Genomic DNA, 22,187 nt, shown 5'->3' on the forward strand with positions numbered 1-22,187 from the left:
GTGGAGATAAAGTCTATCAGTGCTATTGATGAGATTCCCAAGCTGGAGAGCAACAAAATGGGGAGGTTTCAGAGCTTTTAGTCCAATGTGGTACATCAACCTATTTTATATTCCACAATAACCAGCTTACCTAATAGTGTGCATAATATAAAAAGTTGTTCATGCACTTTATTGTTCTCTCTGGTTTTGTTAAGAGCAGAGATGGCCAAGACCTTGATTTTCCAAGGTGCTTTATGCTCCAGACACTGCTCTCAGGACCATAAACATATTTAGCTGCAGAAACAATTCCTTTTAGTAGTAGTCAAACTCTCAATTGTGCAACTTTTTGCCAGTCTTAAAACAGTTGCACTGGTTCCTGGTTTGTTTCCCTAACCCTAACCTTTAAATCTATGTTGCCTGAGTCAAGGTACGTTACTATAATTGGTTTAAAATTTCGTAGGATTGCCAGGAGCTAGATGGAACTGTCTTATCCTGGGGACATGGGCTTTATGCTGTGGACTGCCAGTTGCAATACATAGTTTAAAAGTTGGAAGGGGAGCGTCCTTACCACTATCAGAGAAGCATGGAGTGGGCTTTGCCCAGGAAGCAAGGTTGAGAGCTTAAATTTCATTTCATGCTGGATCTATAGGCTATAGGGCAGGCATCCCCCATCTCGGCCCTCCAGATGTTTTGGGACTACAACTCCCATTATCCCTGACCTCTGGTCCTGTTAGCTAGGGATGATGGGAATTGTAGTCCCAAAAACATGGAGGGCCGAGTTTGGGGATGCCTGCTATAGGGTATAAAATACTATTTGCTGTTGCAGTGTTGGATCTTCTGCAGAATACAAGAATCAAGCGCTTAAGAGTGTCTTCCACACGAGAATGCAGTTTGAGTTCTTTATAGATTTTCCTCCTGCGGGAAGAGACTAGCACATGTAGTTTAGGATAAGGATCAGGTAAAGGCATTTCAAATTCCTGTGCACAGGAGAGTTTGGAGGCACAAAATCCTTAAGATTGTGGATGTGGATAATGGAAAGCAACAGCAAACATCTACAATCCTAGATGATTTTGTGCCTCCAAATAGCATTAGAATAACTTTCCATTCTTTGTCCTATCCACTTTGGAACACTGCAGACAACAGGAATAAAATCAACATGCAATGGCATAGTTAATTTATTCTTAACGGTTTTCCCTGCAACAACTTAGGATCAAACTGTTGAGGTATATGAATTTTGTACCAATAAGTGGGCTCAAATTCTATCCACAACACAATTTCCTAAGTGAACCCTGATATTCATATGCTCGTCCAACTTAGATGATCCATTGTAGATGGATGACAATTCTAAACATGGATTTCTAAATACCATGTATTTTAATATTAATACAGTCATACCTTACGTTGCGTTCTGCTCGTTACGGACTTTCAGCTTACGAATGTGGCAAACCTGGAAGTGTTTACTTCCGGGTTCGCTGGCTGCACACACGCAGAAGCGCTCGATTGTACAGCGCATATGCGCAGAAGAGGCACTCTATAGTTGCGGACTTTTCGGGGTGTGAATGGCACCCCAAAATGGATTAAGTTCACAACTAGAGGTACCACTGTATTGTTTCAAGGGCATATGGATCACATATACAGTAACTTATCTAAGAAAATCAGTACTGCAGTTAAGTTTCTTCTTTTTAGAGAATCTACTTTGACCATTATTAAAAGCAAATAGCATTCCATGTGAACAATATTTTATGTCCTTGTGGTTTTAGAAACATCTACAAAGTAAAATCAGTGATTCTTAGTGATCTCAACTATAAATAGAAAAAATACAGTGACTTGCAGAAAGAAAATATTTGCTAGAAGCCTGAAAGCTAAACAATAGGGCAAGAAAGGGGACTGATCTTCCAAGGAGTGTTTATTATTATTTTTTCCACTGGTTCAACAATCTTTTCAGTTTTTTGCTACTCAAAGACTTGTAAGAATTAAATGAAAAAATAAGCAATATTTTTTATTTCAAAACAGATTGTGGGGTATTGTGTTACATTGTTTAAAGTTAGGTAAGCCAGCCCCAAAGAGAGTCTCAGACAAACTGACATAAATTAAACATGAGTCAAGTTTAGTTTTGCTGTAAGTGAGGATAATTAAATCCGTCTTTGCCAATTTCTTTTACACATTTATTGCAGATACCAACTAGAATTTCAGTTAAGAGGCTTGATTTTCAGTATAATGTGGACATTGTACAACAGCTTCCACTCTGAAAATGCACTCTCAGGTGTATGGAAACACTTCAGCTTTTACAAAGTGAAGCAATGCATTTCAGCTTTTCAGTCGTCATCTATTGTGGGCTTGATTGTCACTCCTCTTCTAATCTGTCCCCAGCCAATTAAACTGCAAAACAGAGAAAAAGTTGACAATTACTGGAAGTTGCATTTAAAAAGCTGTAAGTATTTATTTTAAAAAAGTTATTCTGGACAAAGTGTGTCATAAAACGGTATGATGGCTTGTAGTTTATGAACAAAGCACACTTTTGTCAATAGCTGACGCTTTTATGCATGCTGCTGGTAGTGGAGAGGCTCAATCCTGCCTTACATTTTGCAACATTTTCTCCGGTTCTCATATATTAGAACTACTAATGGGCAATAACCCACTCATCTAGGAATATCATTTTGACTTTTTTAAAATTTCAAACCAACTTACCGCCAATGCTTCTCAACTCTTCGACTAAGGGCAATTTTTTCTCCTACTTCGGTGCACACAGGGTTTGTTAGGACTATTTTGCCCAGATCAGCTTTCACTGCACTGACTCGTCCTCCAGTAGACAGTGATCCTATGTTTACCATTAGAACTTCATTTTTGGATAGTTTTTGCACCTGAAATAAGTGGTAAAGGAAAATCAGATACAACTCTTTTATCATTTAAGGTATATAAGCACCCTTTTCCAGTAATGAAAAATGAAGAATTTCAATTCTTCCCAGTATTTTTACATGGAAAGTGCCTAATAGCCAACCTTTGCTGCTTTCTTGTCTCCTTCAGTGCGGACACCTAACAGTCGCCTCAGCAAGAAGTAGGAAATTTCAAGTTCTGTGAATATTTCAGGTAGAGCTCCAACTGCACCAAGAACTTGCCCCACCATTCGATCAGCTCGGCACAGAGTTGGATCAATCTTGGTGCCAACACCTAACAACAAAACACTTAAGTTACATCAAAAGCTATGTGACCAATAGATTCTCTCAAAATCTGCCATGCTGGCTAAACCACATATATACTTAAATTCCTTTTCAGAATTGGATATTTTATTCAATATCGAATGTGTCATAACATCTAAATTTCAGATGAGGGACTCCCAAGTTGTCTCTTCAAGCGCACACTCTCCAGAGAGAAAGTGAGAGTGCTACATGCACTGTTGACAGTGAAACACCCAAGACTGAAGAGAAATCAGCCTCTTCAAATCACTTAAAGGGCAGAACAACTAAAGTGCTATAGTGATAGTTTTCTCCCCTCTCAGCCAAGAGGCACAGCTATTAGTGAACGGGCAAAAAACAAAGTACACTTCTACATGCATATTCTACAAGTTAACTGCAGTATTCAAATATTGGCTATGCAACTAAATATATGTGCTATGAATGTACATAGCTACCACCACCCAGCACATTCCTACACAAAATGTGTTAGAGAAGTTCTTGGAATAATCCTGTTAAGAAATCTCTCTTAATTAAGATGTTGGAACAGTTATGTTCGTTTATAGATGCACTCTTAATTTATGTTACGCTTCCTATGGCTCTTAAATACGTGTAGCATAAATATCAAATATACCGTATTTTTCGCCATATAGGACGCACTTTTTCCCCTCCCAAAATGAAGGGGAAATGTGTGTGCGTCCTATGGGGCGAATGCAGGCTTTCGCTGAAGCCTGGAGAGCGAGAGGGGTCGGTGCGCACCGACCCCTCTCGCTCTCCAGGCTTCAGGAGAGCCGCAGCGCCAGTCCCACAAGGTCGGGGGACAGCGGGGAGGCGGAACGCCGCCATCCCGCTGTCTCCCGATGTGGTTTGGAGGCTGACGGCGGGGAGACGCGTGCTTCTCCCCGCCGCCAGCCCCGCAAGCTCCGGGGACAGCGGGGAGGCGCAGCGCGTCTTCCCGCTGTCCCCGGACCTGGTCTGCAGGCGGGCGGCGGGGAGAAGTGCGCTTCTCCCGGCCGCCAGCCCCGCAAGCTCCGGGGACAGCTGGGAGGCGCAGCGTGTCTTCCCGCTGTCCCCAGACCTGGTCTGCAGGCGGGCGGCGGGGAGAAGAGCGCTTCTCCCCGCTGCCGGCCCCACAAGCGCCTGGGGGGGGAATAAATTTTTTTTCTTTATTTCCCCCCAAAAAAACTTGGTGCGTCCTATGGGGCGAAAAATACGGTAACTTACCAATGAGCCCTCCAGGCACAGCATACTGCAGATCATTGTGTTCTGCAAAGAGTGATACAATTTTGGAAAAGATGGGCTTGCACATAAGTTTTCCTTCACTGTCCTTCGATACAATGCCAGGTCTTACCTCAAGCTCCTGGCCTACCTATAAACAGAATAAAAGACAGAATATTAAAAGAAAATAAAGGTGCTCTATGTCATTAAGATGCTAGTTACCTACTTTAGAAATAATGATTTAAAAAACCTGAAGGGTTACTCATACTTGTATCAAGTTACAAACTTTATATCTGTAGCATCATAAAATTAAACTTGCTTCTATATAACAATTTTGTTTTTTGAGACAGAAATGTTTTTATGGGCAAAACCAAGAAGAGAATTAGGGTTTTCGAAATAGGGATGTGAAGACACAAGGCTTGGTTGAAAGAAACTAGTTTTAGTATCCCAAGAAAGATTTTGTTTTTTTCATCAAGCCCTTCTATGGCTCATGACAAACTCCATCTGAAACAAAATGGAGCACCATGAATAGTTTGTGATTTAATATTAAAACCTCTTGTTCCAAGGATTTATTTTTTAAAAAGTTACATGTCACACCTAAGCCTTGGGGCTCATATAAAAAACCCTTTTTGGATCCTGGTTATAAGTGCTATCAGGATACCATTTTAAACTTCTTATTTCTTCCTCAGCATAAATGCACGTTCTGTGGTTTGCCATGCAGTATCTGGGGAAGCAGCAATGAAATAAGAATGGCATTACCTTTAATACACCTTTTAGAATACTACCGCCTGCTACACCTCCTTTCAGGTCATCGACTTCACATCCAGGCTTGTTGACATCAAAAGATCTAATAACTGAAGAGACATCTAATCAGATACATTCAGTAAATGCCTGCGTTAATCTTGTACTCCCAACACTTTTTTCTTGCTGACCAAAGTATATACGTAATGCTGTTTCCATGTGACTGTGCCAAGCACACAAAACTTAAGGTGCAATTTTTACAAGTCAGCGGACAGACTTAACACACAATAAATTATTTCAAGGGCCCTTTAATGCCTACCTATTGTTACAATGTACTGTTCAGATGAAAGTATAATGGAAATCTCATGGAGTGCTTCAAGCAAAGCAAAAAAAACCCTGCTATCGATTAAACCTAGAACTTTCAATCTTTAAACTGATTAGTTGAAGTTGTATCATTTGAAAGACTAGACAGATAAAACTGAAGAAGAAGAGTTTGGATTTGATATCCCGCTTTATCACTACCCGAAGGAGTCTCAAAGCGGCTAACATTCACCTTTCCCTTCCTCCCCCACAACAAACACTCTGTGAGTGGGGCTGAGAAACTTCAGAGAAGTGTACTAGCCCAAGGTCACCCAGCAGCTGCATGTGGAGGAGCGGAGACGCGAACCCGGTTCCCCAGATTATGGGTTGGTGTAAGCTGTGAGCTAGGCATCTCAAGTCAGATAAAAGGTTACTTTGAGCTTCCAAGCATGCCTGTTTTTCTTCTCACTTCTGAGAAATGAAACCAAACTAAGTAGGGACATGCCCAGAACTCCAGAAGGGATAAGGTACAGAGCAGGGAGATGGGTCTAGATTTGAATCACAGTGAATTATTCTCCTAGAGCTCTCCAATCACAGTGATCTGGGGAAGGGATTTGTCACATGTATCTCTGCCTTCCTCAGTACAAGTCAACAGAGAGATCTCCACTGTATCTCCACAAATCCAAGAAGGGCAGCAGTCCCCTACCCCTTGACATAACAGGGTCCTTGCTGGGGGTGACATTTACCCCACCCCAGTATTTCCTGGAGAGCCATACTTTTTTCCATCACCAGCCACAGCCCCCTTAAAGATTCCTATTGTATCCACCCTATACAGCTATCATTCTGAAATGTGGCAGGCTCCATCACCTCTCACAGGGAAAAGATGCCTGCAAATTGCATACAATTTTGGCGGAAAATGTAAAAGTTAATACTTTTCCTGTTTGTTTGTTTGTTTGTTTTTAAATGAACTTTAAAAAGCACCCTGCACAAAACTCCCTGCAAATGCTTCTGTCTACAATCTGGCAGGCTTAGTCCACTCTGAAGGGGCTTCTATACATAAAAATTTTCACCTACTTATGCAAAAAGAAAAACTTATAAGCCCATGGATGAGAAACAAAGCTTCATATTTAACAAATCCAATTTAGTCCTGAATAACAAGCAAAACATCCCTGCTGTGTGTAACATCTTGCCTGATGAAGAGGTCCAGGGAATTAAAAACACACACCTCTTTTGTGACATTTTGATAGGCCCCCCAAAAGCCTGTAGGTTTTGGAAGGTTTTTTAAAAATCCATCATGAACTAGCGTGGTTACTTTTGGTTTTTTTACATATTATTTATTCTTCAGTTTTTAAGTCTGAGTACTTGCACTACATATGCTTTACAATGGCATTCTAAATCTTATTTAATTCTAAATATTGTTTACTCAATGTTGTGAGCAAGGGGGTGAAAGTCTACATATAAGTGGACAGGTCTGAAGCAGACATACCAATAAGCCTTGGTTCTGATGTGAAGTCTCTTAATGGCACTGGAATTTTCTTTACTATGTATTCGCAAACAACTTCAATGTTGTATTTCAGCTGTGCCGAGATTGGAATAATTGGAGCTCCTTCTGCAACAGTACCTATTTTCACAGATAATAATGTATTAAAAGCACCAGTTATTATGTGACTTGTTCAAAAGTTATCTACATCACAAGTAAGCTTTCTGCCTATTTTCTTTACAGTCTACAAAACAACACAGAACTGTTGGGCGAATACACTTGCACCAAAAACTAAAGCTTGCTCTTCAATATGCATATGATTTAGCTATATATTCAGTAGTGATATTCATCAGCAAACAGTCCACGCAGTTTTGAGTTTGTAGAAGCAGAATAGTCAATCTAAATTTTAAAAAATTAAAAAAACAAACCCTGGCTCATAGTAAAATCATCACAATCTGCAATAGTTTGAACCCTTGGAAACCAGATGTTTCAGAATGAATGTCCAAGATCCAAACAAACTAGTGGCCAAAGAAACTTTGGTCTTTCCTTCCTTTTCTGAACAAGAGCTTCTCACACCATGTGGCAAATTACTTTTTAAATGAAACAGATTTTTAAAAGCAATTTGCAACATGAGGTCTGCTACTCAAAAAAATATATTAATTGCACTAGGAGAGATGGAAAGCAGATTGTTAAGACTATCTAGAAAGTGAGGATATAATTTTAAAATGTGAGACTTTAGTAAAGAAAAGAAAAGGGGTAATTATAATCCTACCCATTAGGTTCAACAATATTATCAAATCTATTGTGCTTTAGTCAAGGTTTGGCATTTGAATCTGAAAATACAATTGTTTTGGAAATCATGTGTGGATGTGGGTACAGAAAGAAAGGATATAATGCTTAGTACTTCTATTTGTTTACAAATCCTGGTTAAAATCAGTGTCGCTTATTTTTGAGTGCACATGGCGAGAATTGAGGATTGGGATGATTTTGCAAAAGAACACCACCGACTAAGAATCATTATTCTATTTTGAATTTAATTTGCCTCCCTTCTAATTCAGTCCATCTTGAAACATCATTCATTCCCGGCTTGCGAGCCCTGTCAGGGGCCCCTTACCTTTTTATTTGGGATTATTCTTACAGATTACCATAATCTGAGGACTTTTAAGAGACACATATTTCATATGTTCAAGATTACTGGATTTTCTTTTTGGGCGAGACTATTTGAAGCTATTTTTCAAAGACAGAATAATAAATACATCCAAGTGTTTCACCCAACAGAATATTTTGAAATATTTGAAACTAGGAAAGGAACCGTGGGAACCTGTGTGACTGAGGCAGGTAAAAAAACCCAATGACACAAGAGCCTGTGGTTGTAAAATGTGCCTTCCACTCGGACATGGAAGAAGCCAAAAGGGACTAATTTCGACATTTTCACCAACACCAGCTCCCAATGTACATACAGTAGTGCCAAAATCAAACTGCCATTCTGAATCCCTGGTGTAGTGACTGTATACTGGCACAATGCCAATGGTCACCCAAGCCACTTAGAAGTGCAAGAGAGAAAGCTCTCTAAAATTCAAGCACTTTGCACTTAAGCCTTTCTTGTACTGCACAAACATACTAGATGGACCCTTTACTGTACCCATTACTTAGCATTCAAGAGGGGAGTCCTTGCATCCCATCTGCTCAAGGCCTGAGCCAAGGTTTATTCATGCTTATTTTCTAAAACCTTTTGCAGAATTTTACTAATATATAGATTAATACACAAAGTGATGTTTTAAAACACGGTTAACTGCTAAACTCAGAATTTATGGTAAGTGTTTGCTTGTAATAATCTACTTGGCAGTGACTGGTTTTGTTCTAGAAACCTACCTTGTACAAAAGCTAGAATTTGCTCATACTGCTCCTTGGCTTGGCTTTCTTTTACCAAATCAATCTTATTTTGTAGAATCAGAATGTGTTTCAGTTTCATGATTTCTATAGCAGCTAAGTGTTCAGAGGTCTGCGGCTGAGGACATGACTCATTGCCAGCTGGAAAGACAAAGGAACAAATAATTATGTATTGTTTTAGAGTATGGTCACTTTCCTTAATGAAAGATCACAATGATATCTCATCCTATTATTTCTGTGGGTCACAGTTCCTAGACAGGAACAATCTAAACATCCAGCACTGAAAACATACAGAATTCAATGCATCTTAAATATGATTACAGAACTGTATTCATCAACAGTGAAAATACTAAACAGCTATTAAAAAGCAGAAGTACTGCATCAATACCATGTCAAATTTCTCCACTCCAATAGTTACCTATTAACAGCAGAGCTGCGTCCATGACAGCTGCTCCGTTTAACATAGTAGCCATCAAGATATCATGGCCAGGACAATCCACGAAAGAGACATGCCTATTGTGCAAGGAAGAGCAAAATAAGCAGCATTATTCTGAAGCAAAATAATAATTAGTCTAATTAAAATAATGGAAGGTTTACGAATATGCAATAACCACACATTAAAGCAAATATGCAGAAGATGAATAGTTTCAATAATATCTGCTTCTTGAAGCAACTGAAGAATTAAAAGTGACAACTTTTGCACTGTATAGATTTAAAAGCAGATACATTCCTCTTAGTTCTTAAAATGTACTCAAAACGAAGTCACACTATGTTTAATGGTGCTTAAAGGTAAAGGTAAAGGTACCCCTGCCCGTACGGGCCAGTCTTGACAGACTCTGGGGTTGTGCGCCCATCTCACTTAAGAGGCCAGGGGCCAGCGCTGTCCGGAGACACTTCCGGGTCACGTGGCCAGCGTGACATCGCTGCTCTGGCGAGCCAGAGCCGCACACGGAAACGCCGTTTACCTTCCCGCTGGTAAGCGGTCCCTATTTATCTACTTGCACCCGGAGGTGCTTTCGAACTGCTAGGTTGGCAGGCGCTGGGACCGAGCAGCGGGAGCGCACCCCGCCGCAGGGATTCGAACCGCCGACCTTTCGATCGGCAAGTCCTAGGCGCTGAGGCTTTAACCCACAGCGCCACCTGCTTCATCTGAGATATAGAGAGGTGCAGTTACTGGTTAGCTGGGCTTCCTCCTTCCATATATTGTGCAACTAATTTGCCCTACTTCCTCTCCCCTCAAAAACATGCTAAGGCAAAGAATCACACAACTGTAATAGGAGAAAGCCCAAACAGCCAACAGCTTCTTTGTTCTAGCAAAGAGCTGCTTTGCCATAGGCCAGGCATGGCCAAACTGGGCCCTCCAGCTGTTTTGGGACTACAATTCCCATCATCCCTGACCACTGGTCCTATTAGGGATGATGGGAGTTGTAGTCCCAAAACAGCTGGCGGGCCAAGTTTGGCCATGCCTGCCATAGGCAAATCTGATAACAGTTCCCGCCTTCCAAAGAACACAGGAATGACAAGGAGCAAGAAAGCACCTCAAGCCTCTTCTAGCTTCCTTATCTGTTGGGACAGATTCTAGAGACAATCTTCAGAGTTTCAAAGTTCTTGCCATATAAGCAGTTGAACATGTAGCACTGCTCTTAGGACAGCTCATTAGTCCTCTTCTGCTGTCAAGACCAATACAGTGGTACCTCTAGATACGAACGGGATCTGTTCTGGAACCCCGTTCGCATCTAGAAGCAAACGTACCGGTAACTAGCGACGGTACATCTGTGCGTCGCTTTTCACTGCTTCTGTGCATGAGGTCATTTTGAGTGTCTGCGCAAGGGGCGAAACCTGGAAGTAACATGCTCCGTTACTTCTGGATTGCCACGGAGCGCAACTTGAACACGCTCAACCCGAAGCGCATTCAACCCAAGGTATGACTGTATTGGTTGCAGACTTAATCAATACAGGTAAATAAATAAGAAAATCAGGTATTTTAAGTTTGAATTCCATATAAGCACATACCCACAGCAAAAACCACAACAAACTATGGGCCAATGCTAAATCATTTATGTTGAGCTTTTCATGTTACCTGACTAGTTTAAAATTCCCTTTGGTCCCAGAAATATCTGTTGGGAATTCGTCAGGTGTACTGCTCCCACAGGATCGGTAACATTCTGGTCGAGAACAACTTGGATCATCAAGTTTGTAAATCTGCAGAGAAAAAGTGAAAATGAAGGTTTAATTTACCATTGGTCAGCTGACTTTGCACTGAAGAATAGTAAGAGCGTGGCTTCAAAGCAAAACAGGCAATTTGTTAGATATATGGTAGTGACGTACCTTAGCATTGGCATAGCCCAGCTTGATAGTGATATTTCTCTCCAGTTCATTTTTGAATCTGACAGTATGAACTCCAGAAATAGCTTTTACTACTGTTGACTTTCCATGAGCTACATGGCCAATTGTACCTGGATTTTAAAAACAAATATTTGTCAATTTCACAAAAATCCTCTACAGAGTAAAAATTCATCACTTTCTGCATATACCTTAGAAGTGCTAGTTTCTCCAGTTATCCCTATGTATCCAAACTAATAGATTCCTCCATTTGTGAGGTCAGTAAATTCATTTGTTTATAATAGATCACAGGTCTAAAACAACCCCAAGACACATTTTTCCAACTCCAGGCTATATTATCTGTATACCAAACTTCATATTAAGTGAAGAGACAATACAGTGGTACCTCGGGTTACAGACGCTTCAGGTTACAGACGCTTCAGGTTACAGACTCTGCTAACCCAGAAATAGTACCTCGGGTTAAGAACTTTGCTTCAGAATGAGTACAGAAATTGCAAGGCGGCAGCAGGAGGCCCCATTAGCTAAAGTGGTACCTCAGGTTAAGAACATTTTCAGGTTAAGAACGGACCTCCAGAATGAATTAAGTTCTTAACCTGAGATACCACTGTAACTAATTTGATTTCAGAAAATCTTCTATGAAGAAACGTGATAGCTTCAGTTCAAAGTAAGAACCACTATAGAACAAGTATGATGGGAAATGAAGGCTACCTACTGGAAGTGCGGCATTACATAGAGAATGAATTCTTTTTGCCTAATGCTGAACTTTAAGGCAAAAGAAAGCTATTTAGGTTTCTCAAATTAAGACTGATAAACTAGCAAACAAAGAAAAATGGGATAAAATAAAGCCATAGAGCAGATATGTTCCAGGATTAGAGAATTTAATAATTAGGATGGGACAAAGCAAGGTCAGTATTTTGATTTGCAGCCAAATAAGGAAACAATAATTTTGTCACATGCATTTAACTCCTATTAAACTCAATGGGTGTTAAGTACACCTAAATCTGCGCTGGATCGAGACTTTAATCTGGAAGACCTCAACTCTCTTAGCATTTTTTAAGGGTACCTCAGTTCACACAGAGACTCACGGTTTCAAGAGGCTATGCTATTAATATATTTCAACCTCTTCCAGTTAAATTTGTTTTAACTTACCTATATTAATTGTAGCTTGCCTACTGATGACTTCTGGTGACAGAGGTGTCAACTTAGTTACATCCTGCAGGAAATAAATATTCTATTACTTCAAAAGACTTTGTTAACAAATACAGTTGCTAAAAAACCTGCAATTGTTTATATTAATTTTCTCTTTCAGAATACAGAGGAAAGAAACAGTAAAGTGTTTCCAATGGTGAACATAAAGGAATTCAAAACGAAGATTAACAAGATAGTTCAGCACTAGATAACTTATTTGACTGAGTTTATATTTATTCCTTGTCTATGAAGATCTAAGGGCATCTTAAGCTATTATGAATGAAGTAAACAATTTTGCAGAAAACATTGTTCCAACATCTCATTTTAATCAACAGCCAAGCTTGTGATATAAATGGATTTGGAATGCCTCCTGGGGAAAAAATCTGGAATTTTAAACCTGATTTTTAAAAATGCTGCTGGCAACATTTTAAAATTGATGGTGTTTCCTGCTTGGCAGGGGGTTGGACTCGATGGCCCTTGTGGTCTCTTCCAACTCTATGATTCTATGTGACATAAGTTTGGTTGTACAATGCTAAATCATTCATACTTAACTTACAATATTTGTCAAATGTTCATGTTATAAATTCTCTCATTAATTATACAGCCTGTCTACAACACAAAGTGTTTTGCATGCTTTATTATTACTGTCTTCACGTGAAGGTATTTACGCCTATTTCATAGGTTAAAAACTCAGGCTGAGAAATGGGTCAGTTGCCCTAGGCTACTTGTTAACACAGCTAACCCCTGTGCTGCTGGAGAGGGTTAGGATGAATAAAGGTGACACTCTGAGGACTCTGATGTGGAAGGCTCTTGTCACTACACCCAGCTGGAACTATACTACTGGCAGTAGTCAAAACGTGCAAAAAGCAGAGGATGTTGCTTTTGCTCAGTGGCATGCTTTAATATCTTTTGATATCTTGTGTAATGCAACGTGTCTTAAGTTTGATTGCAAATGGGTTGGATCTTGACCTGGCAATGGATTGTGCTGCTTGACTACACTGTGAGTTTGTCAGCACAGTATCTCTCTTACCTTCAAGTGTAGTTGGGAATTACAGAGCTCAATAATTTACAGAAAAATCAAACCCCCACCAGTGGAGTTTTCGGTGCAGTGGCTCCAAAGCCACTACTGTTCCATCCCAAAACACCTTGTTTCTGGCTGCTTCACAGGCAGCAGCTGATGGGAACATTGCCATCTTGCTTCTCTCCACAGAAGCAGGTAGGCAGCAAATAGCAGGAATATGACTTCATACCCACATATAAGTAAGGGACAAGTCTCCATTAACCTACCCCTCCGATGATTTCTATCTACCCTGCTTTTAGTTATGCTATGGCAAGAGAGGTGAGAGGAGGAGGAGGAGGAGGAGGAGAGGGAACGCAATTGCATGACACCCCAAACTGTGGATGCATCAGAAAACTCTCATTTAGCTGTGGCAGGCTTCTAAACGCTGAATTTCAACTACACCCAGGCACTGTGCTTGGGACTCGCACTCAAATGACGAAGCGAAGCTGTCCCTCCAGAGGAGGAATGAAGCGTGCGGACGTGCAACAGATCCCCCAAAGCAGGATCACCAGATCCCACCGCCCTTCCCGCCGAAGCTTCTGGCGTCCACCTTCTCCAAACGGCTCCCTCTCCCAGCCCAACCACGAGGAGCGCCTGTCCCCGCTTGGACGGAAGGGGAGGCGGCAGTAGGAGCCCCGACGGGAGTCGGCAAAGCCCACCAGCTCCCTTCCCCCTCGCTGCCCCTGCGCTTCGCACGGGCTCCCGGGCAACGGCCAGCCCGCCGCCGCCTCGTGGGACGCTGCGCCCCGCGAGCCCACGAGCCCCCCCGCCCTTCGAGACCCGCTTCTCACCAAGGTACTCAGGTCCTGCCGGGAGAGGTGCGGCTGCCCCAGAGTCACTCCCGCCTCGTCCCCCGCCATCTTGCCTGAAAGGAAGTTAGGAGGCCGGTGAACCTGCCTGACCCCTCGCCACGGAACACAGCGGTTCTCTTGCCGTCGCCCCCCGGCCCAGGCGACGCCAACAAACGCAAAGGGAAACAAATTCGCCCCGCCGCCTCTTTCCAGCCCGGAGACCGGCTTCAAGGGGCTTCGGGGTTGGCTCAGGCATGGAAGAGGACAGCCTTGGAAGGACCCCGGGCCTGGCTGATGCAACCGGCACTTGTGAGGAAAGGCGTGACTGCCATAGAGCGTCGCGGCTCCGCGTTCCCAAGCCCAGTGGGCGGGGCCGGAATGTGGAGAAGGGTGTTGCGGGTTGTGACTGAATAAGAAAGGGACTGGAATGGTTGGTTCAGCGCGGTTCCGTTTTAAGAGCCGCCTTTGAAGGATCTTACGTAGGTTTTCTGAGAGCGTTCAACATTCTGTTGCAGTGCAGCTGAATACAAGAGGAAATCCTACTTTTCCTTTTTACTTATTTTTTTTATTGATGGTAATTTTGAAAAATATATACAGAACATGCAACATAATAAAAAATACAGTAGGAAATAAAATATCAGAAGTTAATTATATGGTGTATACGCTTGCATTTATAAACAAAAAACCTTCATCCCTCTTCCATATGTTTAGGAGCAGGTGGGGCACATGGACCAAGGTAAGGAAATTACTTTTTTAAAAATGAACATAAAGTCTTTAACCAAGCTCTCACTTTCTTTACAGGGAAGACAATATGGACTCTGGTCTGCCAGAAAAAGTGCCACCGTTCTAGTATAAAGACAAGAGTTTACATGGCCTAATAATAATAATAATGGTTTTGTTGTTGTTTAGTCGTGTCCGACTCTTCATGACCCCATGGGCCAGAGAATGCCAGGCATTTCTGTCTTCCACTGCCTCCCGCATAATGGTTTGGGTATAGCTAATTATACTGGAAATGAGTGTTCAGCCCCACCAAAACAGCGTAAGCTACCATTTTTCTTATGTGAAACATGATAACCAAGGTCTCAGATTTAAGTCCAGAATATGTTTCTCTAGAAGAGATGGACAGGCACTCCCATGCTCGGTGCACGAGAGCCAATAAGAAGCACTTTTTTAGTTATCAGCCTTTTTAACCTCTCTCTCCTGGCAAATAATCTGCTCTCCTTTTGCTTTGTGAGGCAGGTCATTTCTGATAGGATCCCAGCAAGTCTCATTGTCCATCTTACTTGCCCATACTGGTGTCATACAGTATAGCAGCAGCGTACACTCCACCTGTTTAATCAGTTTAGCTCTTAATTGGAGTACATTTTATGTATACATGTGAGTATGAAATTCTTTTAAAGATATGAGCCACTTCTTCCCCATCCCAGCTTTTCTCCTTAGAGAAGGATATGCATTTAGCAATATGAACAATTGTTCTGGAATATTTAGCAACAGCGAATCTATTGGGTGGGACCAACTACAGTCCACTTCTTTAGATGCATATTCTGAGTATAAATGCATATAATTTGGGGGAAGGGAAAACTAAAGATGTCAGCTGGAAATGAAATGTAGAAAAGTTGTTGCTAGCACAAATCCTGGCACTGATAAACCAATTAACAGGTATAATGAGCACGAATCCATTTGTTTCTGTGGAATCCACAAGTGACAGCTTTGAACTATTGATGTATTATAATGATTGGTTTCGTGCTGCCATTTCCCTTTAAATTCATTTGGTCCAAGATGACTACTCTTAAGTCACAGAGTCATAGGAGGCTTATATCATAGTAGGTAATCTTAAAGGCAAATCTGTACCACAGGCTTAATGTTTGTTATATATACACTTTCCCAAGTGGACAGTTACTCTGCCATGGTATGCAAGTGTGCTGTAGCAGCCATGAAGCTCAGTTATTTATTAAAATATTTATATCATAATAAACATCAAAGTGGTTTAGAATTTGTATATATACACCAGAGACCATCAACTAACTATGCTATGGAAAGATGCATTCTTAATTGCTTGCAGAAGTCCGAAATGAATACAGCTTCAGGATTCTCACCAAACTACAGGTCCCAGGAGTCTTTGGGAGGAAGCCATGAAAATTAAACTGCTATATACGGAGCAATATTAACGTGCGTTTAGTTAGAAACGTTTCGTTCCCGTGCAAGCAGGCAGAGGGCTGCAGACTGATATGTTGGTATTACACAATGATAACTCGAGTTGGAAGTGCCCCTCCTGAAGTGCACAGTACAGAATATACGTGCTCAGGGAGGGAGGGAGGGAAGGAGGCAACTTCTTAACTAGGTCAATGCACGTCCTGTGCGCTAGGAAATGGAAACTAACGAAACCAAACGATGTCATGTACGCTTGGGCTTTTCTGCTGTTAACCGCCCTGTGATCCTCAAGACGAGGGGCCACACAGGCATTTAATAAACGATGGTGGAAGTTGATAAGGTGTGAGAACAGGAGGGGAGGAGGAAAGCCCATCCGGCGGCGGCGGCGGGTCCTGAGAAGCCCGGGGAGCGACCGTGGGGGAGGCTGCATTTCGGGCCGGCTGAACGGGGCAGCGGCGCGGCGGCCGGAGCTCCGCCGGGAGGCGGCTCCTCGTGCGGGGCGCTGCGCGAGGAGGGGCCAGTGTTGCGTGTGGGGCTGGCGGCTTTTGTGAGGCAGCGGCAGCACCGGCGAATGGGGCGGTCCTGCGAGAGCCGGCCGGGGAGCGCGCCTTGGGAAGGCGAAGGAGGCGGCGGCGGCGGCGGCCTGAGCATCCCACTCCGCCTTGATGGAGGTTCCTCCTGTGCGTGTCCCTCTGCCTCTCCCACAGGTGGTGGCGGCGGCGGCGGCGGCGGCGGAAGTGACGGCCGGTGCGGGGTGCTTGTCGTTGGGGGAAGATGGCGACTGTGGCTGTGCTAGGCAGTGAAGAAGGTAAACAAGTGTGAGAGGGAAGGGGAGAGGCAGGGACTCTGGGAGGGGGCGGGCGAGGCAGGGGCCGGCGAAAGCCGGTGCCTGGACGGTGCCGCCGAAAGAGGCCTCGCTCGCTCGCTCGCGCAGCCTCGGCCCCGGCAGGCGAGGAAGGGGCCCGGGCGCGATACCTCGGTCTCCGTGTAACCCCACTTCAGCCCCCCTGTGAGGCTTTCCTCCTCCTCTGTCTTTATGTCACCCAGAGACCCCCCTCTCTGCAGGTTCAGCGGGAAGAGCTGTGTCTTCAGTGCTGCTGAGAGGTACGTGAAGCTGCCCGAGGACCAGCCGTCCCCCCCCCCCCCGTATATGTTCATGATGTTTGCTGCTCATTTTCTAGACCCAGTTAGGTCAAAGTCGCTCCCGCTCCTCTCCTCCCTGAGATATAGTATTTTCCCTTTTTTTCTGGCTTGCCCTCTCCTCCACCATGTTTGGGGCACATCAGTTGAGGTACTTCAATATACTTCCCATTTCCAGCTTTTGAAGGACAGCTGCTTTTGGGTGTAAGGCTTTTTGGGGGGGGCGGGGGAGTAAAGGCAGTGGCTGTGATGGAACTGGAGGTTTTCGTGGTAGCATCATCCTAGTATCAGAGGTTCAAGGGTTTTTCAGTTGTTCCTGCTGCTAATTGGATAGTTGTGTAATGCCTCTGGGTTTCAGTTGAGCATCTTGCCCTCTCAGGTGTCTTTGTTTCTCTAAAAGAGGGCGGTATGATGAAGCTGTCTTTCCTCTTTCTAATTCCTCAGAAAAGTCACCCATGATGAACAGGGTGGGGAAGAAGATTGATATATGCCCTGGCCTTTGTGTATGTGAGCATGCTAGTGATGCTTCCAGGAACACAGCGCACTGAAGTCTTCTGTGCTTAAAATGCACATGGTAGGGATAACAGTGTCATACACTTCTTCTCCATTAATCTATATCCATGTTTTGATCTTTGGTTGCATGCAGCCCCTCCTTTAATACTTCACTTTGTGCTCGAGATAGTAAAGTGTTTGACCGTTTCTCTTAGTAAATATTACGCCATAGTGTTTTCGTTCTGTACCAGGTGTATCAGAGTCACCAGGGTACACAGTAATTTGCCACGATTCTGCACAATTTTGATACATTTGAGGCTTGATATGTAAAAATTTTATGGGATTTTATAGTCTCCAAAAACTATTTGCCTTCATCTTTGGTTTGAACACTTGTTTGTAAAAGTTGGATGGTATATGAGTAAAGAAATCTTCAAATAGTCCTTGAAGAAAAGAAGCTCTTTGTTTTGAGATGGTGTGTGCTTGTTACAACAAGCACTGCCTTAGAAGAAATATTCCTTTTTGAGTGTAAGAGAAAGAGCAGTGGTCTTTTTGAGATAACACTTGCCATAAGTCATTTTTTTAACTACTCATATTAAAATAATTAGCATGAATATATGTATTTCTCAATTGCTCAGGAACACCTTTGTCAATGAAAAGTTCTAAAGTTTAATAATATAATAGACCAACTAAATGGTGCAGCCCTGATTTAAATGTAGCAGCAAGGTGTCTGGTGCTGCTGAAAGATAACCTTACAAGCCTTGTTGTATAAATATTAGGTTAATTTTTTAACTTTGTTCACAGAGTTCCTCTAAAATATAGTAGTACTTTCTGAAACTCAGGCCTCAACTATCGAAGGCTGTGTTGAAATTTAAGTGTGGCTCTTACTGGGCAAAATCCAGCACTGTTTACAGTGTTGAGTCTCTAGCCACATTACACATTTGCACAAATACTAAGATGAAAGTTGAATACAGTATAGGAAATCGTTGAAATATGGAAGGAACTCCTAATTATATAAAAAAATTAAAAGTTTATGGTGCATAGGATAAATCTTTTTGTACAATAATTTGTAGAGCCCATGGGTTTTCAGTTGGCTCTATTCAGAACTGTGTTGTCTTCTGTTAGTATCAATTTAATGTAGCTTTTAGAGATACCACCTGTCTGCTTGTTTATTTAGTTTGAGATCCTAATACCTTAACTTTAGTCCTTAATAATATACTATTAAATCAGCAATGTAAATATTATAGTATCAAAGTATTGCTCCTTTCATAGTAGAAGTATGAAAATTTGCTCAAATGTAAAGTTTTGTAGCTGATCAAAATAGAATATAGGACCAATCCAAATCTGTCTTGTTTGGCAGTGATTGTCATTTTAAAAAATAGTTGTTTCTAGAAGCTTCTTATGGAAATCGCAAAATGTAGCCGTGAGAAATAAAATGAGCAACCCAAACTTCACCCTTAACTATAATCTGCTGCTTTTTATTATGCATATATTTTGCTTTGTAAATTGGTTAATGCTATAATTTCATTAGCGGCATTTACATGTACACAGATATGTGCAGTGCAATTATTTTTTCTGAAACAAGAACAATTTACTGAACATTCTGCCTTACATCTGATTGTAGGCAAGAAATGAAGAATAATGTAGTGTAGTTTACATACCATGGCAGCTTTGATTCCAACCCCATGGTAATGGAGGTTGAAATCTTTGTTTATTTACCAATGATTGTTTTCATACATGAACAGTCTGGTAGATGGTATGATTTTGCAAGCCATCTGCCATTAGTAGAATGTGTTCATTATATATTCTGTGAAATATCTCTCTTCAGTCACTGTATGTGCACTCACTGATGTGGTTGTACATCACCGTATAATCTACTTCAGTTACCTTAATGAGTGGCAGTGCTTTGGCCTTCCTTAATGTCTCAGACTGACAGCTTAATTAAACATTTTTGATCAGAATCATTGAGCATCTATCAGTGGCGGTGGCATCTTTTTTATAGCATTATCCTTGACTCCTCTTTTTGGTTGTGTGGAGCAATGGTACTTGTGTCAAATTAACTGTTGCCCCTCAGGAGATGCTTGTTTGTTCCAGATTGTCAGGTAAAAAAAAAAAAAGGTGCATTTCTAACCATGCCTACTCAGAAGCAGTTTTAGAAACTGAGATATGAAAGTTAGGAGCTAAATGGCACCTTAAACCTAGGTTATGGGTGCAACAACGGAATGTCTAGGCACACTTTTTTATAACAAGAATACAAAGCTGAAAATGAATAAACTTCAGCTAAAATATTATGTTCATTTTTTACATGGTTTAGTCCTTCCCCTGCTCATCCCTCTAACATTCTTAAGAGGGTCTCTTCTCCAGTCTTCAGAGAGTAGCTGGAAGTGGGGAGGCAGAAAAAGGTCCTCCTTTCCTTCTACTCTACAGTTTTAATCTGAAATCTTTGGTGCAGTACTGCGCCCAGAGCTCAGAAACTGCTGCCGCTAATGAAATTCCCTGTTGCAAAATGTGCAATGGGAGTTTTGAACACTACTCAGCAGTAAGTCCTATTGAATTCAATGAGTCTTACTCTTAGGTAAATGGCATTAGGATTACTATCTTAATCCTACTTTCATTAACTTTTAAGAAGCTGTAACTCTTGGTTAGCAGTTGTATTGAGGGAGTAACTCTGAGTCTCACATCTGTATCTTTCTTCACACACATTCCTCCAGGTTACTTTTGTGATTTGCATCCTATATGACATCAGTTCAACCAGTTGTGGCCTGGTTTATTCTATGTAACAAGCATTCATACCAAAGGGAATCATCAGAACATCAGAAATCATTGTGATCAATGTTACGTTTCTGCAGAAAATGAGATACATTTAACTATGAATAAGTCTTTTGGTAATCTTCTTTCGACTAGTCATTGTTCATCTGAACTTCACTCTTCATAATAGCTCTCTGTTCCTTGTGTTTGGAAGCAGCATCCTTTTCTAATTCGCCAGAAAGTAGAAAACAGTTATTCTAGATTTTATCAGTGACATACTGTGACTGGCCAAGAGTCTTGGTTACCTCTTTATTTACTAAAACATTTATCCAATCCATCCCAGTAGCCACCTAGAACACTGTAAACTACTGTTTTTCTGAGAAATTAGATATATAAACTCAATATGCGGTGGTTTTCTCTGTATTGGGGGTGGGGAATCTGTAGCCCTCCAGAGGTTGCTGGTCTCCAACTCCCAAAATTCCTGGCTGTGTGCCATGTTGGCTGATGCTGATGGGAGTTGTAGTACAAAACATTCAGAAGGTCACAGTTTCCCTACTCTTACACCAAATGTAGCTAACATTGACTTCTAAGTTGTCTTCAAAAGCACATGAAATAGCAGGTGTCTATGCAGATTCAGATGCTTAGTTGTCACTTTCACAAAATTCATTGTATGCAAAATCAATGATACAAAAAGAGCAGTGGTAGAAGACTCAGTTTGGGTAAAGGGCAAACATGCTGATTCTGTGAAGTGTGAAATGCCAACCACATTTTTGTCAATTTTCCTGATGTTCATTCTTAAGCATTAGTGCTTCTAGAATAGTGAGCCAATTCAGATTTCTTTTTCATAATATTTGAATGGTTTACATCAGTGTAACTAAGTATCAGTTGATATTTCAGGTTAAATGTTAGGGCCAAAAACATAAAAGCCTTTCTAAGTAATACCAGTTGCCTAAATGGTCATTCCAGAAAATGATTGCTACATCCAAATTCTGATTGGCCCTGTCCTTTGATAGACGTGACTCACTCTGTATATATGACTTTCATTTCTTGTTTCTACCCCAAAATGAGCAGTTTCTCACCTTAACAGATCAGTTATTATCTGATATCTAATTTTAGTACAATTTTAGTATTATGTGGTGCTGAAGCACATATACTAGTACATAAGATGCATGTGCTGCAAATACAGAAGATAGTAAAAGGGGAAAATTGCATTGCATAATATAGAGATAGCTAACTTTTGGCCCTCTGTTAGACAGCATGGCCAATGGTCAGGGGTGATAAGATTGTAGGCTATCAAGTATCTGACAAGCTATAGGTTCCCCACCCCTGGCATATTACAAAATAAGAACTGAAAAATGTGGATTGGTTTTCTTATCTGATAAGAAAATTTAAGGTGTAGGTGGTGTAGGGTTTGAGACTGTTGGGCATAGCAACTGCTGTTGATTGCGGTAGCAATCCCATTGTACTTTTGCTGTTACTAAACATACGTGGCTTATTGT

At 41.7% G+C, this 22,187-nt stretch overlaps 2 protein-coding genes across 8 annotated transcripts in view; one reads left to right on the forward strand and one right to left on the reverse strand.

Moving 5' to 3' along the window:
• Positions 1 to 1,952: 1,952 nt before the first annotated feature.
• Positions 1,953 to 14,369, reverse strand: EIF2S3 (eukaryotic translation initiation factor 2 subunit gamma). The gene is made up of 12 exons (XM_079972286.1): positions 14,161 to 14,369; positions 12,271 to 12,334; positions 11,107 to 11,234; positions 10,859 to 10,980; positions 9,197 to 9,291; positions 8,761 to 8,919; positions 6,895 to 7,029; positions 5,127 to 5,221; positions 4,374 to 4,518; positions 2,978 to 3,147; positions 2,668 to 2,840; positions 1,953 to 2,358 (listed from the first exon to the last, which is right to left on the reverse strand). Exons 1-12 carry the CDS (start codon positions 14,227 to 14,229, stop codon positions 2,295 to 2,297), a joined length of 1,419 nt encoding a protein of 472 aa, XP_079828412.1. The 5' UTR covers positions 14,230 to 14,369; the 3' UTR covers positions 1,953 to 2,294.
• A 175-nt stretch (positions 14,370 to 14,544) lies between these two features.
• The window catches only part of KLHL15 (kelch like family member 15), a 29,930-nt gene continuing 22,287 nt past the window's right edge, over positions 14,545 to 22,187 (forward strand). Inside the window, exons 1-3 of one of the 7 annotated variants that reach the window (XM_079972265.1) lie at positions 16,761 to 17,119; positions 17,361 to 17,415; positions 17,896 to 18,025. The gene's annotated coding sequence lies outside the window, so the exon portion shown is untranslated. Of the gene's footprint in view, positions 14,897 to 16,758; positions 17,120 to 17,358; positions 17,416 to 17,895; positions 18,026 to 22,187 lie in introns of those variants that run through there. The other 6 variants (XM_079972264.1, XM_079972267.1, XM_079972263.1 and 3 more) reach the window with 6 other exon arrangements.

The sequence above is a fragment of the Podarcis cretensis genome (genome assembly GCF_951804945.1).
Source record: "Podarcis cretensis genome assembly, chromosome: 4".
Taxonomy (NCBI): domain Eukaryota; kingdom Metazoa; phylum Chordata; class Lepidosauria; order Squamata; family Lacertidae; genus Podarcis; species Podarcis cretensis.

Coding starts and splice junctions, on each gene's coding strand:
- EIF2S3 (XM_079972286.1), bottom strand. CDS start 14,229: ATGGCGGGGGACGAGGCGGGAGTGACTCTGGGGCAGCCGCACCTCTCC. Junction 4,519..5,126: donor TTCTAAAAGGTGTATTAAAG/GTAATGCCATTC, acceptor TTCTGTTTATAG/GTAGGCCAGGAGCTTGAGGT. Junction 2,359..2,667: donor AGAGTTGAGAAGCATTGGCG/GTAAGTTGGTTT, acceptor TCTGTTTTGCAG/TTTAATTGGCTGGGGACAGA.